Source organism: Podarcis bocagei (genome assembly GCF_964188305.1).
Source record: "Podarcis bocagei genome assembly, chromosome: 9".
Lineage (NCBI taxonomy): Eukaryota > Metazoa > Chordata > Lepidosauria > Squamata > Lacertidae > Podarcis > Podarcis bocagei.
In genome coordinates this window covers 61,855,682-61,871,123 of record NC_138134.1, presented here as the reverse complement: position 1 = coordinate 61,871,123, position 15,442 = coordinate 61,855,682, and the positions used below count along the sequence as shown (strand labels likewise).

At 39.9% G+C, this 15,442-nt stretch overlaps 1 protein-coding gene across 4 annotated transcripts in view; it reads left to right on the top strand.

Annotated features, from left to right (window-relative positions):
• LOC308594968 (melanopsin) overlaps window positions 1-15,442 on the top strand; it is a 46,896-nt gene that overhangs the window by 12,506 nt on the left and 18,948 nt on the right. For 3 of the 4 annotated variants that reach the window (XM_081208534.1, XM_081208536.1, XM_081208535.1), the window contains 3 exons: window positions 9,752-9,888; window positions 12,847-12,980; window positions 13,343-13,546. In XM_081208534.1, the coding sequence (XP_081064660.1) occupies window positions 9,752-9,888; window positions 12,847-12,980; window positions 13,343-13,546 (475 nt within the window). The remainder of the gene's footprint in view (window positions 1-9,751; window positions 9,889-12,846; window positions 12,981-13,342; window positions 13,547-15,442) is intronic. The other variant, XM_081208537.1, reaches the window with a different exon arrangement.

The window sequence follows — 15,442 nt, the reverse complement described above, 5'->3', positions numbered from 1 at the left end:
TACTATTTTTAAGGGGAAAATATCGTCTTATACATAGAAAAATACGGTACTTCTACTTTCTATTCGTGATCTACTTCATGAGCTTAGATTTCAGTATATTCTAAATCTGAAAAGAAATGCTGTATGTGTGAACTTTGTCAAGTCTTAATGTTAACTCTGTATACCTAGACCATGCTTTGAAGGACAAACAGGTGAAAAACAACTGACCCTGTTAGAGTTCATTTTGCTGAACTCAATATATTTTAGCTTCATGCTCATAAAAATTCATGAATACTCAAGTTCTGTTGGATATCTGATTGACAGGATTTGGACAATAAATGTTTAAATGGCAGACCTTTCCAAATGCCATGGAAACTCATAAGCGAAATTTATTGTTGGCTCTAGATAGCACTTCCACAAAGTACTTCTATATTATTAAGGTCATCATCTGATGCACAAACTATAAACATACCTTCTGCTACAATTAATCTTCAGTAGATGTTAAGTAACTTAAATGCACTAATGTATGCCAGAAAATGTTAAATATTCTTCAAAGATGGTGAAAATATTAAGTGTTGGGTGTTTTTCTTTGATTGCTGCCATTTAGTGAAATAATGCCATTCAAACTTAAGCATAATCAGCTTTTGGCAGAGCTGACCCTAACATGAAGCTGGCTGAAGTGATTAATTTGGGTGGCACCATGAGAATTGGAAGAAGATCACAGAAGGCAGGAAATGGTGTCTGAATGGTACATCAAATGCTTGAATAGCTCAGTTGGTACTCATAATCTCAGGGTTGTGGGTTTGAACCCCATGTTGGGCAAAGATTCTTGCATTGCAGGGGGCTGGGCTAAATGGTCTTCATGGTCCCTTCCAAATTTACAATTCTATGATTCTTTATTTTTAAAAATGTTGGTCTACTAGACTGGGGGCATTTGGGCTGTGCTTCTGTGGCACAATGTTTTGATTCAGCCCTAGCATTCGGCCGGTAGAATGAAGGGCCAACAGTGTAGCCATAAGTTGCTCAGGCACGTGAAATGTTATAAAAGGGAAAAACAGATGCAGCCACATCAAAGCCCTGCTCTATGATACTGTACAGCAGGCTTCTGATCTCTTTGGAATTTTCTGGAGAAGCTGTCCTGCAGACTGCAGTTCCCTACTGTAGCCCACTATAAGTGAGAGGGAAAAGTTCTAGTCCTGCATCCCCTAGTGATCCATTATGGTCCAGTTGTTCCTCATAAATTGTTGTTAAATTTGAAACTGATTTAATACAGAGCGTTGGCTTCATGAACCCTCTTCCCTCCAAAGTATTGTCTGCTTCATCACTGAGCACATGATTGTTCTGTTTTTTAAAAGGTTATTCCCATTGTAGCAATATCATTCTCTCCCTCCTTTCCTCTCCTTGTCTACTCCTTCATCATGGAAAACAGGCCTACTGATGCAAACATCCAGCTCTCGTGAAACAATGGGAGAGGATCTTTGTCCTGAAAATGCCCAGTAGGCCATATTGGATGTGGAAGACATAGAAGGTTTTTCCGTAAAAGCTCATTATTCATTACTGAATATGTTAGTCTTAAGACATGTAAATTAGCACATTGCAAGAAACCAAGCTTCAAAACTCACATGCTTCTAAGGTGTTTAATTGAATATGCAGCTTAGTTTCTGGAAATTTATCAGCAAAGTTCTCATTGGATTATAATAAAAATGTATTATTTGTACTCCGCCCATCTGACTGGGTTGCCCCAGTTTTACTCTGAAATGTTTACCCTAAATTTCAAAAACAAAAACAAAAAACAATTCTAAATTATCTCTGATCTGAAGAGTGGTAAAAACAATACACTTTGACAAGCCGTCAGAAATAAGGTAATAAAAGAAATCACTTTACTGTCACATGTGCAGTAACCTGCATTTGTGGGGCTCCAGAAGTGGTATTTTTTTAAAGTGAGAATTGGGATTTTGATGGCCGTTTTAAATCATCATTCTGACATGATGATGATGATAATGATTTAGTGCATCAAGTGGGGCTGTTTGGTGTTTCATATGAGTCATATGTTCCTGTTCCGTGAATTCAGTTGCTGTGCAAGGACAGCTCCTGAGCTTGGAAAATTGGGAGGAAGCTGTGCAAGTGGGGGAAAGGGGAACAGCGTTGGTTAGATGGTCCTTCAGTTTCTTGTTTATTTAGAAAGTGTATTTAGAAAAGATATGTCCCATCCTTCCACTAAACAGATACAGTGCTGATAATGGGTTGCACATTGATAACAGGGCTAGGGAACCCTAGGGTCCATTTTCAGAAGAACTGATCGTGTTGGAGTGCTGCATCCTTTCTTCTCTGCATCAAGCCCCTTGCAAGATCTTCCCCTGAACAGTGTCTTAGAGCCCTGAACAAGGGCACTCAAAGTATATGCATGACAACATTTTGTTGCAGTACCTAAAGTGTGTGTGTGTGTGTAACCCCTTTCCTGAGTTCCTAAATAAAAAAGTGTGTTAAAGAGGAAGAACTCAACAAACAGGAAAACAATAACATCAGTAGGTGCCTTCTTTTATTTGTATTGATCAGGTCTGTGCACCGTGATGCTTTGATGCGAACCACATTTATAGCTGTCATGTTCTATTAAATACAAAACAGCTGAATTCAGAAAGAACCTCACACATTGATTCATGAGCGTCAATATCTGAGGGATCCTGGGGTTACTGCTGGGTGATGTTGGTTGTATAAATTGAGCTGCTCTGTTCGTGCCCTGCTAAGTTGAAATGCAGTATTAATTGGTATCATTTGTTAATTACAGTTATATCAGTTTGCTTGTCTCAAAATAGAGATAATGCTTTGCAGCCATTGTCTCTGTATGATCTTGTGCAGCATCATTATTCTCATTGAATAGGTTGGTAATTGAAATTTACCAATTAACTCACTGAACCTTTTATTGTTATGGTTGTTGTTTTGTTCCCTCCTTTCCCAAGTCCGAGGCAGCTGAAAGAAAATAATTTTTAAAAAGAATTTATTTTATTTCACTGCATTTCCATCAACCACACTCTTGGGGTAGTTTGCAAAAAATCAAAAAATATAAAAATGCAACCCAAGCATCAGAATAGCATACAAAAACAGCACAAAAGGCATAAAAACAGACCAGCACAATATCAGGATAAAAACTGGGAAGTAATTTAGTGCCCATAGCTTACTGCACTAAATCATATAATTAAAATGACTAGAAGAGTACAAAAGAAAGTCTTCACCTGACACCAAAAAGCCCATAATGTAGGCATCAGGTGATTGTTTCTGGAGAAATGATAGTCACCAACCTGGATGGCTTAGTATAGGATTAGACAAATTATGAAGGATAAGGCTATTAATGACTACTGGTCTCAATGAATTTTGCATTCAGGTCCTGCTTCTGGGCTTTTCATGGGCGTCTGATTGGATGCTCTGAGAAGACGCTGCTAAGTAGATGGACCTTTGGGTTGATTCAGGGCTCTCCTTACAGTCTTAACTAATGTTTTATACATTAAAAACCTAGAGCTATAAAACAAAGGGTGTTGCTTGTTTGTTGCATTATTAAGAGCCACAGCAATAAGAAATGTTTCTGCTTAAAAGCACTATAATAGTCTGTGGGCGTGTTTGTGTGGTAAAATGAGTTACTATAGTAATGCTGTAGTAACTGCTTTTTTAAATCATTTTTATTAAGTTTCCCATTTTAACAATCCAATCAAGTCACATTGAATGTTCCAAATTATAAAAATACATATCAAATATTCTGCCTAAATTATAATTTTTTGTTGGGACTTCCCATGCTTCAAGTTTGGGGGGGCTCTGATCATCTCATGTCTCTGCTGCCTTGAATAGTCTTTCCAATAGTTCATTTAAATCTTCCTGTTGTTAACCTTCCTTCTTTCATGGCCTCTGAGTTGTTTCCACAAGCAAGTAATGCTGTAGTAACTCCTGATCTCTGCAATCCACTACTGAAGTCGTATGGTAGCAGAATGTTTGATTCTTCTATTTCCGTTGCTCTCTTGCACTACTCTTTTAAAGTTATATGGGTATGGGAAGTGTGTGCCTGTGCATCTGTGCTGATCTTGCTATGAAACAACAGCACACATCACTAAATTCCCAGCATGTTCTGGCAGAAATATGTATGTGTAGGGCTTTTACCAGAAGTGCCTTTTCTTTGCGTCTTCAACAGCTTTCAGGGTGTCCTGGTTTTTACTTTTTGAAATATAGCAACCCGATTTGTGCATTCGTGATACTGGATTAGGCAGCTACTGTTGCATTCCAATAAAATAAATTCTTGAACCAGGGTATCTTGTAAATATATGTATTGGGGATAAATGCTCCTTGGTTTTTATCACTTACATCTGACATAAATTGCCAACCATAGCTTTTTCATGGTGGTCTTTAAAAGTTAGCGTTTTTCAGTTTTGTTAAAATAAACAAGAACCAATTGCCTCAAAAAACAATACCCCCCTATATTATTATAGCCACATGGACCAAATTCTATGAATCTTTGCAAACAGGGAGAGATAGCAAGAGAATGCTGTGATTTAACCCTCTCCTTCTCAGCCACTTGTCAACTCACTCTGTTCCATGCTTTTATCCTTGAGATATCATAGATTCATAGAATTGGAAGGGAACACAAGGGTCATCTAGTCCAACCTCCTGCAATGCATAATTTTTTTTGCCCAACATGGGGCTCGAATCCATGACCCTGAGATTAAGAATCTCGTGCTCTACCAACTGAGCTATTCCAGTATGGCCTTTATGTTTTATGTCTCTGTGAGAAACGCATCTTGGAAGTGGTTGTTTTGCTTCCTATATCTGCCATTCCACTGGTCACTCTGAAACTCCCTGTTCTCTCCCTGCAACAGCTTTGCTTGCTAGAAAGAGACCCTGAGGAAAAGAATAGCAATTTGCCACAAAAAGGTGTTCTCCGCTGAGATTTTATATATATTATATGACTGAGGAGTTTTCCATTTGTGTTATTGAAACTTGAAGGTGGCAATTCCATCTAAATGTTTTTACATGATGTTTTGATTGATGTAGCAGCCAGCAATCTAGTCTTCCTCTTCTTCTTCTTTTAAATCATTCTTTGACAAATTAGAGTATGTAAAGCTTTCTGGCATGCAAGCAGTCCACTGACAAAAGGTTTTTAGCCATGAGTGCATTACAGCGATTGTGACATAAAGTAGAGGTTTTAGCACCTCTGTATTATATTTTGGCTCCCACACCCCTTTAAGCTTCATATTTCAGGCAGCTCTGAATGGGAAAATACATGGATTCCTCAACTCTTACCACCAGCATTTTTGTGCAGTGCTCTAGGTGCTTATAGAAAGGAAGATACAGACTCCTCAGGCGTGTGTGATTATTTTTTTAAAAGAGATGGTACAATTGGCTGCATGAGCATGGGCTGCATAGTTCATAGAATCATAGAATCATAGAGTTGGAAGAGACCACAAGGGCCATCGAGTCCAACCCCCTGCCAAGCAGGAAACACCATCAGAGCACTCCTGACATATGGTTGTCAAGCCTCTGCTTAAAGACCTCCAAAGTAGGAGACTCCACCACACTCCTTGGCAGCAAATTCCACTGTCGAACAGCTCTTACTGTCAGGAAGTTCTTCCTAATGTTTAGGTGGAATCTTCTTTCTTGTAGTTTGGCTCCATTGCTCCGTGTCCGCTTCTCTGGAGCAGCAGAAAACAACCTTTCTCCCTCCTCTATGTGACATCCTTTTATATATTTGAACATGGCTATCATATCACCCCTTAACCTCCTCTTCTCCAGGCTAAACATGCCCAGCTCCCTTAGCCGTTCCTCATAAGGCATCGTTTCCAGGCCTTTGACCATTTTGGTTGCCCTCCTCTGGACACGTTCCAGTTTGTCAGTGTCCTTCTTGAATTGTGGTGCCCAGAACTGGACACAGTACCCCAGGTGTGGTCTGACCAGAGCAGAATACAGTGGCACTATTACTTCCCTTGATCTAGATGCTATACTCCTATTGATGCAGCCCAGAATTGCATTGGCTTTTTTAGCTGCCACGTATGTACTGCTCTCAAGCCAGGTGTCCCCCATCTTGTATTTGTGCCTCTCATTTTTTTTGCCCAAGTGCAATACTTTACATTTCTCCGTGTTAAAATTCATCTTGTTTGTTTTGGCCCAGTTCTCTAATCTGTCAAGGTCGTTTTGAAGTGTGATCCTGTCCTCTGGGGTGTTAGCCACCCCTCCCAGTTTGGTGTCATCTGCAAATTTGATCAGGATGCCTTTGAGTCCCTCATCCAAGTCGTTGATAAAGATGTTGAATAAGACCGGGCCCAAGACAGAACCCTGTGGCACCCCACTAGTCACTCTTCTCCAGGATGAAGAGGAACCATTGATGAGCACTCTTTGGGTTCGGTCAGTCAGCCAGTTACAAATCCACTGAGTGGTAGCATAGTCAAGACCGCATTTTACCAGCTTCTTTACAAGAATATCATGGGGCACCTTGTCAAATGCCTTGCTGAAATCAAGGTAGGCTACATCCACTGCGTTCCCTTCATCTACCAGGCTTGTAATTCTGTCAAAAAACGAGATCAGGTTAGTCTGACATGACTTATTTTTCAGAAATCCATGCTGACTATTGGTGATCACAGCATTCCTTTCTAGGTGCGCACAGACTGTTCACTTAATGATCTGCTCCAGAATCTTCCCTGGTATTGATGTCAGACTGACTGGGCGGTAATTATTTGGGTCCTCTCTTTTCCCCTTTTTGAAAATAGGGACAACATTTGCCCTCCTCCAGTCTGCCGGGACTTCGCCTGTTCTCCAGGAATTCTCAAAGATGACTGCCAGTGGTTCTGAGATCACATCTGCCAGTTCTTTTAATACTCTTGGATGCAGTTCATCTGGCCCTGGAGACTTGAATACATCTAAACTGGCCAAGTATTCTTGTACTATCTCCTTAGTTATTCTGGGCTGTGTTTCCTTTGTTGAATCATTTGCTCCAAATTCTTCAGGTCGGGCATTGTTTGCCTTATCGGAGAAGACTGAGGCAAAGAAGGCATTGAGGAGTTCAGCCCTTTCTGTGTCCCCTGTTTGCATTTCACCATCTTCTCCTCTGAGTGACCCCACTGTTTCTTTGTTCTTCCTTTTGCTACGAACATACCCATAGAAGCCTTTTTTGTTGCTTTTAACCTCTCTAGCAAGCCTGAGTTCATTCTGTGCTTTAGCTTTTCTGACTTTGTGTCTACACGTGCTGGCTATTTGTTTGAATTCCTCTTTGTTGGTTTCCCCCCTTTTCCATTTTTTGTACACATCCTTTTTTAATCTTAACTCAGTTAAAAGTTCTTTAGATAGCCACCCTGGCTTCTTTAGGCACCTTCCATGTTTCCGTCTCATTGGTATTGCCTGACGTTGTGCTTTTAGTATCTCCCTCTTAACAAACTCCCAGCCATCATGAACTCCCTTTCCTTTTAGTATTACTGTCCATGGGATCTCACCCAGCACTTCCCTAAGTTTTATGAAGTCGGCTTTCTTAAAGTCAAGAAATTGAGTCCTAGTATGCTTGGCTGCTCCTTTCCGCTGTATAGTAAACTTCAGAAGAGCATGATCACTCTTCCACTAATGATCCTTCCACTTCTACCCCACTAACCAGATCATCAACATTGGTTAGGACCAGATCTAAAATGGCTGTTCCTCTTGTTGCTTCTCCCACTTTCTGGACAATGAAGTTGTCTGCAAGGCCAGTGAGGAATCTGTTTGACCTTATGCTCTTGGCTGAGCTTGACATCCAACAAATATCCGGGTAATTGAAGTCCCCCATTACTACTATCTCCCTTCCTTTTGCGTGCTTGGCCATCTGTTCCATAACTTGGCCATAGTTATCCTAAAGTTGTCTTAATTTGGTTCTGGTTCGACCAAGAAGGGTTTAGTATCCAGTTTGGCACACCTTAACTAGTTCAGCTTCCATGGGGAAAAGTAAGCATAGGAATGTGAATTGCAAAGTAAGTTGAAATAAGTTAATGTGCCTAATTCTTTGGCAAAACAACTATAACTATTCCAGCCTTTAGGTCAGAGAATAGAAATAAAAGGTTTTGTCACCAACATTAACAGTTACAGAGACGGAGTGGTCATTATGGCATGGTAGAGGCACACCAGAGTTCTTACCTCATTTCTCTACCGAGCTTTTCATCTTTGCAATAGGCAGGGAATTCCAACAGAGTAGAATTCTGGAAATGAGTAGACTGTCTTGCTGTCTTTTCCAGCCCATTAAGAGCTCTGACTACAGAAGTCCAGATGAGCCATAAAACTATATTATTCAAACATAGCTTTATCCAGATACTGGGTTTTTGTGTGGTCTGTATTCTGTTTGAAGCTAGCAAGTACACTACAATATCATTATTTAGTTAGCTAGTCCTGTGCTTATTCCACATCATTATTTATCCCCCCCCCAATTTGGGTTCAACGATGTAAATACGTTCAGGTTCTACTACAGCTAAAAAAACAACAAAGAGTTTGCACCAGTTTTTAGTTCCCTGCTGATTAATTACGCATAATTTTCATATATTTGTGGAATACTTCACTTATTACAGTATTTTCTTTTATTTGAGACAGTGGGTGTCATCACTTTTTATCTTACCTCTGATATGTTCACCAAATAACAGGTTAGTTTGGTCTTATTCACTCTGTGTAGCTAGGTACGCAAGATGCTCTCCAGAAAGATGGGTTGCAAGCTTCCTCCTGACCCATTTCCACACCTCTCCTCCCATGTACCAGTCTGGTGTCTCCGATACCTGGTGTCTTCCCATCAACCCTGATCACTGGCCATGTTGGATGGAGCTGGTGGGGGGTCCAGGCATCTGGAGGGCATCAGGCTGGAGAAAGCTGCCATATGCCATTGCATATGGAAAATAATGTCTAAATAAGGAGACCCCCCCCCACACAGTTATTTGATTTGGGATACGTCTTGCCATGGATGTTGTTGCACTTAGACACATTTAACTTGTGTGCATTTAGCTTTATGTGCTTGGCAAAAAGGGGAAAGGGGGTGGGTGATCGGAGTGGGGAAAAGTTTGGCAATCCCACCTGCTATTGAACACAATGTTTTTTGGCTTTACATGACTTTGTAAGTTGACAGTAGGGATACCGGTAGCGCTGTGGTCTAAACCACTGAGCCTCAGAAGGTTGGCAGTTCGAGTCCGCGTGAGCTTCCATTGCTCTGTCCCAGCTTCTGCCAACCTAGCAGTTCAAAAGCATACCAGTGGAAGTACTGTAGATAAATAGGTACCACGGCAGAGGGAAGGTCAGTGGCGTTTCTGTGTGCTCTGGCGCTCTCCATGGTCCTCCGTGTGCTAGTATTGATTTAGTCATGCTGGCCACATGACCCAGAAAATCTGTCTGTGGACTAACACTGGCTCCCTCAGCCTGAAAAGCAAGATGAGCGCCACACCCCATTGTCGCCTTTGACTGGACTTAACTGTATTTCATAATAAACTCCCAACAGCTGCACTGATACCATAATCCATAGAAATTAACCATGTAAAAAGTCCAGACCAGCACCCATTGTTACATATCCATTCCAAGGGATTAATGAAGTGTGCTTATATGAGAATAACATTTGTCAGCTTTTCTGTTGTAAACTCTCCTTTCCATGGTTTTTTTTTAAAGCTATAAATATTTGATTGACTAAAATACTGCAGTTATCTGTGGGTAAGTAATGTTGCATGGCATGTTTTAATCATTTCAATGAAAACACATAGATTGGGGTGACATTTTGTTTCCTCTTCTGTTCCCTCCCCCCTCCTGCTTTCAGACACAGAATATGGGAACTCAGCACCGAATAAAAGTAGATGTTCCTGATCGTGTTCTTTACACTGTAGGCTCCTGTGTTCTTGTCATTGGTTCCATTGGAATCACAGGAAATCTCCTTGTTCTCTATGCATTTTACAGGTATGGTTTTCTCAGGCCGGGGATAAGTTTGAATAGGGGTTTTTTTTGTACTTTTTAAATGAAAGGGGGAAATCAACAACCTGAAGGGCTGTTGAGGTATCCATGTGTCTCTCGTCTCACCTCCACATGCAGGGAGATACGGCTCTTATACCTACCTGCAAGTTGAACATTCAGGATCAGGGTATATCTCAGGATATATCCCTGCTTACTACTGTTTGATGAATGAAACAGTGGTGCTGTATTCAAAGGGATGGTGAGAAAACAAGAGGCTGGTTCAAAAGCCTGCTTGGAAATATAACCAACAGGCACCAGAAAGCAACAAAGTGAATATGAGAGAGGTATGACTAGGCAGGAATGGGAGATGTGCAGAATTTCAACAGGCACTCTGAAAAGCACCATTATACTAGAGAAGAAACATACACAGGATTGCAACTTCTATGTGAAAAGGATGTGCTTGAAAATAAATAAATAAATAAATAAATAAATAAATAAATAAAATACCAAAATACTGGCAAGCCCTATCTGTTCTAGCATTAATACTGCCAACACAAGTAGGTATTTGCACATATAATTGTGAATAAGATTTTTAGACTGTGTATATCGTAGTGGAATGCTTGATGAAATTCACATTCCAACTTTCTATTATGTTTTTGTTACCTCAATAATATACAATGGTAAACAGAAATACAGTGGCCAAGTTAACCACTCGTATAAGAATTTCAGTTTTGAGACTTTCTGTTGTGAGAGATTGAAATGACTTATTTTAAAAACATTTTCTCTGATTCCATATAGGAGGTCAGAATTTGCCCTGATTTGTTTTGTCCAGGTAATGGTTTTTCTATTGCTGAAACAAGTTGCTCATTATCTTTTAACATTGCTCTGAGCTCAGGCACTGAAAATAAAAGCATGTTTTGTTTTAACATCTTACTGGTGTCACATCACAGTGTCACATATAATCTTTATGAAAGGCTACCATAAAAACAGTGATAGACTGTTGTGAAAATATCACTAGAAATTGAGGGTGATACCTCCTAGGTTCTAAAATTGTCACAATATTTTGAGCCGGTGATGGGATGTTCTTTTGCACAACAGCCTTGTTCTGCATGTCATGTGTGCCGTTCTTTTAAATCTCATCAACATTTCCTCCCAGCAAATCACACATTTGCAAAATATATCTATTTAAGTGGGAGAGAGACGACTTGAGCTTGGGATATTTTAGAATTTGAGTTCCAAAAGTAGTAGCAATGGGGGCAAATGTACCTTCTGAACATTAATTTGTTTATGACTAGGTTGCCTTCCAGATATAAGGGAGTTCAGGCGCTGTGCCCTGATATTCTGATGAACTTTCTGTGGACGTTGACAGCTGTGGCTTTGAGTTCTAGGTGAACTGAAACTGCTGAGTAATGCCACATGGATCACTGAGCAGCAGTCAGATAGTAATGACTTTTGGTCATGCTTAAACAAGGAAAGATTTGACCTAGTGACCTAAAGAAGCAGTACTAGAGTTCATAATTTATTCTCTTTCCTTCTTATTCCTTCTGTTTTGTCTTTGCCTGCTAACGCTGCAGGGTCTGTCAAAAACAAGCACAACATCAAAGAGTAGTATATCATGCCAGCATCTGTAAAGATGTGGCTCAGGAGCTACCCAGGCTGCCTGCTGAGAAGATGTAATGTGGTATGAAAGCAATGCAATGTTGTAGAGCAGGTCTATAAAAACAATTTATTTGGTAAATTTTCTTGTATTGTGATTTTCTATGCAGGTAGGATTCAGAAAGTCAGGGACAATTTTTCCACCAGGGGACAGTATTCCTATCTTTTTAGTGAATGAGAGCATAAGTTGATCCATAGGAATACTAATGTGAAATGATGCACCAGTAGCACCCATGGCAAATAAATGGTGGATGGTTTTAACAGTTGCGCCAAGGGATAGTTTAACCTACCGATTTTGCACTAATGTTTCCGATTCAAAAAGTAGATTCACACATGCCTACAACATACTCAGGTTGATGCCCCCCTCCCCAATTTCTTTGTAAGTATACATTACATACAGACATTCAGGCAAAGGTTCAATTTCCATTCATTTCTTCATGCATAGAGAGATCAAAGCAATGAAAAGCAACTTGTATTATCTCCATGTTAGCAGAAATGATCCAGTCACACACATACCTTTATATGTGGAGGGAGAAGCATTTCCCAAGCATTATATGTGGAGGGAGAAGCATTTCCCACCCAAGATAGATAAATATGTAAAATTCTGCTAAGCTGAATCCAGTATAAAACTACCTTGATGGTGCTTTGAGTTTGAAATAAAAATATGGAATAAGTTGCTGTTACAACATTTTAGTACTATGATTGCCAAGGTGATACTATGTTTGAAGCATCCGCAGTGTCCTGTTCTGTGGATGCTTAAGGCTGTGAAGGTAAGCAAGTATATTGTACATGGTTCGAGTGAGGGGTCATATAAGAATACCTGTATAAATGAATGAATGTCCTAGAAAGTTGAGGCATGTGGAGTCAAAACAGGCAAAGTCAAGTGAGTCAGAAGCTCACTTCAAACAATGATCAAGTTGAAACCAAAGTAGGACCTTGGATAGCTCCAAGTGGATTAAGCTCTCTTCTAATAAGGTAACTGTAGGAAAATATTGTCCATGTGGAGAGGAAAATCCAGCTGAACCTTTTTTAGGCTGATAAGCTCCCTGGTATGGTTAGCTCAACAACCCTGGCTGGGTTGTTGTTGAAGAGGTCCTATCTAATTTTGGAGTCCTTGACATTTGTGAGTGTGGGGAAGTTGCTGTAAGGGACCCATCCAATGAGTCTTGAGTATGGTGACAGGGTTTATTTAGCAAAACTAAATAAATGTGGTTTATTTTATTTTATAAACTGAATTATAATTAAAGATAAACTCACTCTTTTGCTTTCTTTCACCTTTTTGGGGGCACCATGATGATGCTTATTAAGCAACAAGCGGCTGAGGACACCGGCAAACTATTTCATAATGAATTTAGCGGCAAGTGATTTTCTGATGTCTGCAACTCAAGCTCCAATCTGCTTTCTCAACAGCATGCACACAGAATGGATACTCGGAGACATAGGTACTTTTCCAATGCTGTTTTGCACATGAACCTCTCCCTATTTCATGGAACTTGTCTTTGTGGCATGAGAAAGTTGTTGAAATCTATTTGCTGCTATAGACAAACTGACCCTGTTTTAAGAGTTACTGAGCATATCTGTCTTTTTGTCACTAAAGTCAGTTCCTCCTCCCTTCTGCTTCTTTTTAATGAAACCGCCTGTGAAAGGTGAACCAGGCAGTACAGTGTCCCCACCCCAGTACCATCATAGTATATAAGCAACCATGTCAGTCTGTGAAAAGATATGCACGATTATTTTGTTTTGTACCTTCTCCCTCCCCGCATTTCAAAAATGAAAACCTTGCACTCTCTTCTTTCTGTTTTAGGTTGTAACTTTTATGCTTTTTGTGGGGCACTCTTTGGAATAACTTCAATGATGACTTTATTAGCTATTTCAGTTGATCGCTACTGTGTGATTACTAAGCCTCTGCAGTCTATAAAAAGGTCTTCAAAGAAACGCTCGTGCATCATCATTGCCTTTGTCTGGCTCTACTCGCTGGGATGGAGCGTATGTCCTCTCTTTGGATGGAGTATGTTACTTACTCTTTTCTTAATGTATATACTGTCTTGTGTGCATTGTCTTTGCTTTCTTAAATATGTGTGGGACGGCTAAGTGACATTAGCAAATGGGGTGACAGTTAGCATTTCTAGGGCATTATTGCCAATGAGAAATCTGGTTCTTTTATAGTGGTGGAGTCCTTATTTTCAAAGTGAATCAGCTGGTAAAAGTAGATGAACAGGTTTATATTAACACTTGTCCTAGATAGCAGAACCGGTAGGTGTTCCTCAGGTTCCTCATTAAGAGAGCTGCTGCATCAACAGAATGCCTAAGTGGAATCTGACTTACTCTATGTCTGCATCTCTTCATGTAGCTATTTGAAAGAAGAGCAGGAAGAGGAAGACTTTAATAAAGAATGGGGGAAGCCTTATAATCTATTTGAAAAACTGTTGTAAACAATGACACAGATTGGTAGGATTAACATAAAACTTGTAGTAAAAATTTGAACTATGGAATGATAAAGGCTTTACAGGAATAGAGTTATGAAGGAGATGCAGAGGGGGAAATTGTTATATTAAGATTCACAATGGGGTGGGGAGGGAAATTAAAGGGGATTTTATGTTTGTTTTTATTTTGCCTGTATATGTAAAATAGAAAATGGAAAGAAAGAAAGAAAGGAAGGAAGGAAGGAAGGAAGGAAGGAAGGAAGGAGCAGGAAGGCACTAGCTGCAGAAAAAAAATAAGGGAAAGAAATCTCAACGTGTCAAGTTATTTTTCATGGGCAGTCTTGCAGCTCTGTGAAGTATCCAGGCTGTAATTGAAACACATTTTGAAACACATTTCCTGTGAACCTGTTGTTCTTCTTCCTTTTCTTTCACCTGTATCTATTAAATTGTCATATTTAGATAAGCTGCTTTGACAGGCAGGTAAGATAGCCCTCAAGATCCTTTTCATCTCTATAGTTCTATGATACTTGCACTGGGATAATCCCACAGAGGTCCCACAGTTAATAGACAGCATATATCTAGTAGCATAGCCGTCAATGTTGCCAGAAACTATGGTTAAGGGCTCTGTGCAGTCAGGTGTGGGATAAGTAAGAGGGATGGAGTGCCTCTCATGAAGACTGGAGCAGCAGAATGGTGCTGTTCCGCCCACCGCTACCTTCATAGATGGCACATCCCAGTGAGGAAGTGATGCCCTTCCTCAGGGTTGTATCCAGTACTGAATGAGCAGCATTCTGCTTGTTCAATGGGACTTTCTGCTTGTATGCCCCCAAAATCTTATTCAGAGGGTCCCCCAACCCCCTGGAGCAGATTTTGAGGGTTCACAGGCTGCTGGGGAAGACAATGAAATTGCATTGCACAAGCAGACAGATGTTGCACAGGTCGAATGGCAGAGTTGCACACAATCCAAAGCTGCCACTTCTCTGTGGAAGCTTTCAGCTTCCTTCTGCCCCCACCTCACCATCTGCCACTGGTTGTATATGGAGGGAAAACCCTAACAGCTGAAGAAGCCTATGGGATTTTGTTCTTGAGTTCTGCTGTGTGTTCCTGCTATGTCTATTTTGTTCCATTGTTAGTGTTTTTAATCTGATTTATATTTTTTTACTTGTAAGCCACTCTGGAGTAGTGAGAAATTTAACACCCATAAATGTGAATATATGACAGATAATACCATAAATATTACAAATATTTGGAAACTAAAGATATTTATATCTTTTTATTTTTATCTTTATCTGTTTTATTGTTGTTAGCCGCCCTGAGCCTGGCTTCGGCTGGGGAGGGCGGGATATAAATAATTATTATTATTATTATTATTATTATTATTATTATTATTATTATTATTATTAATATTATTATCATCATCATCATCATCATTATAAGAAGCACAATGGCCAGTTATTATGCACATTAACCTCTCAGTTTAA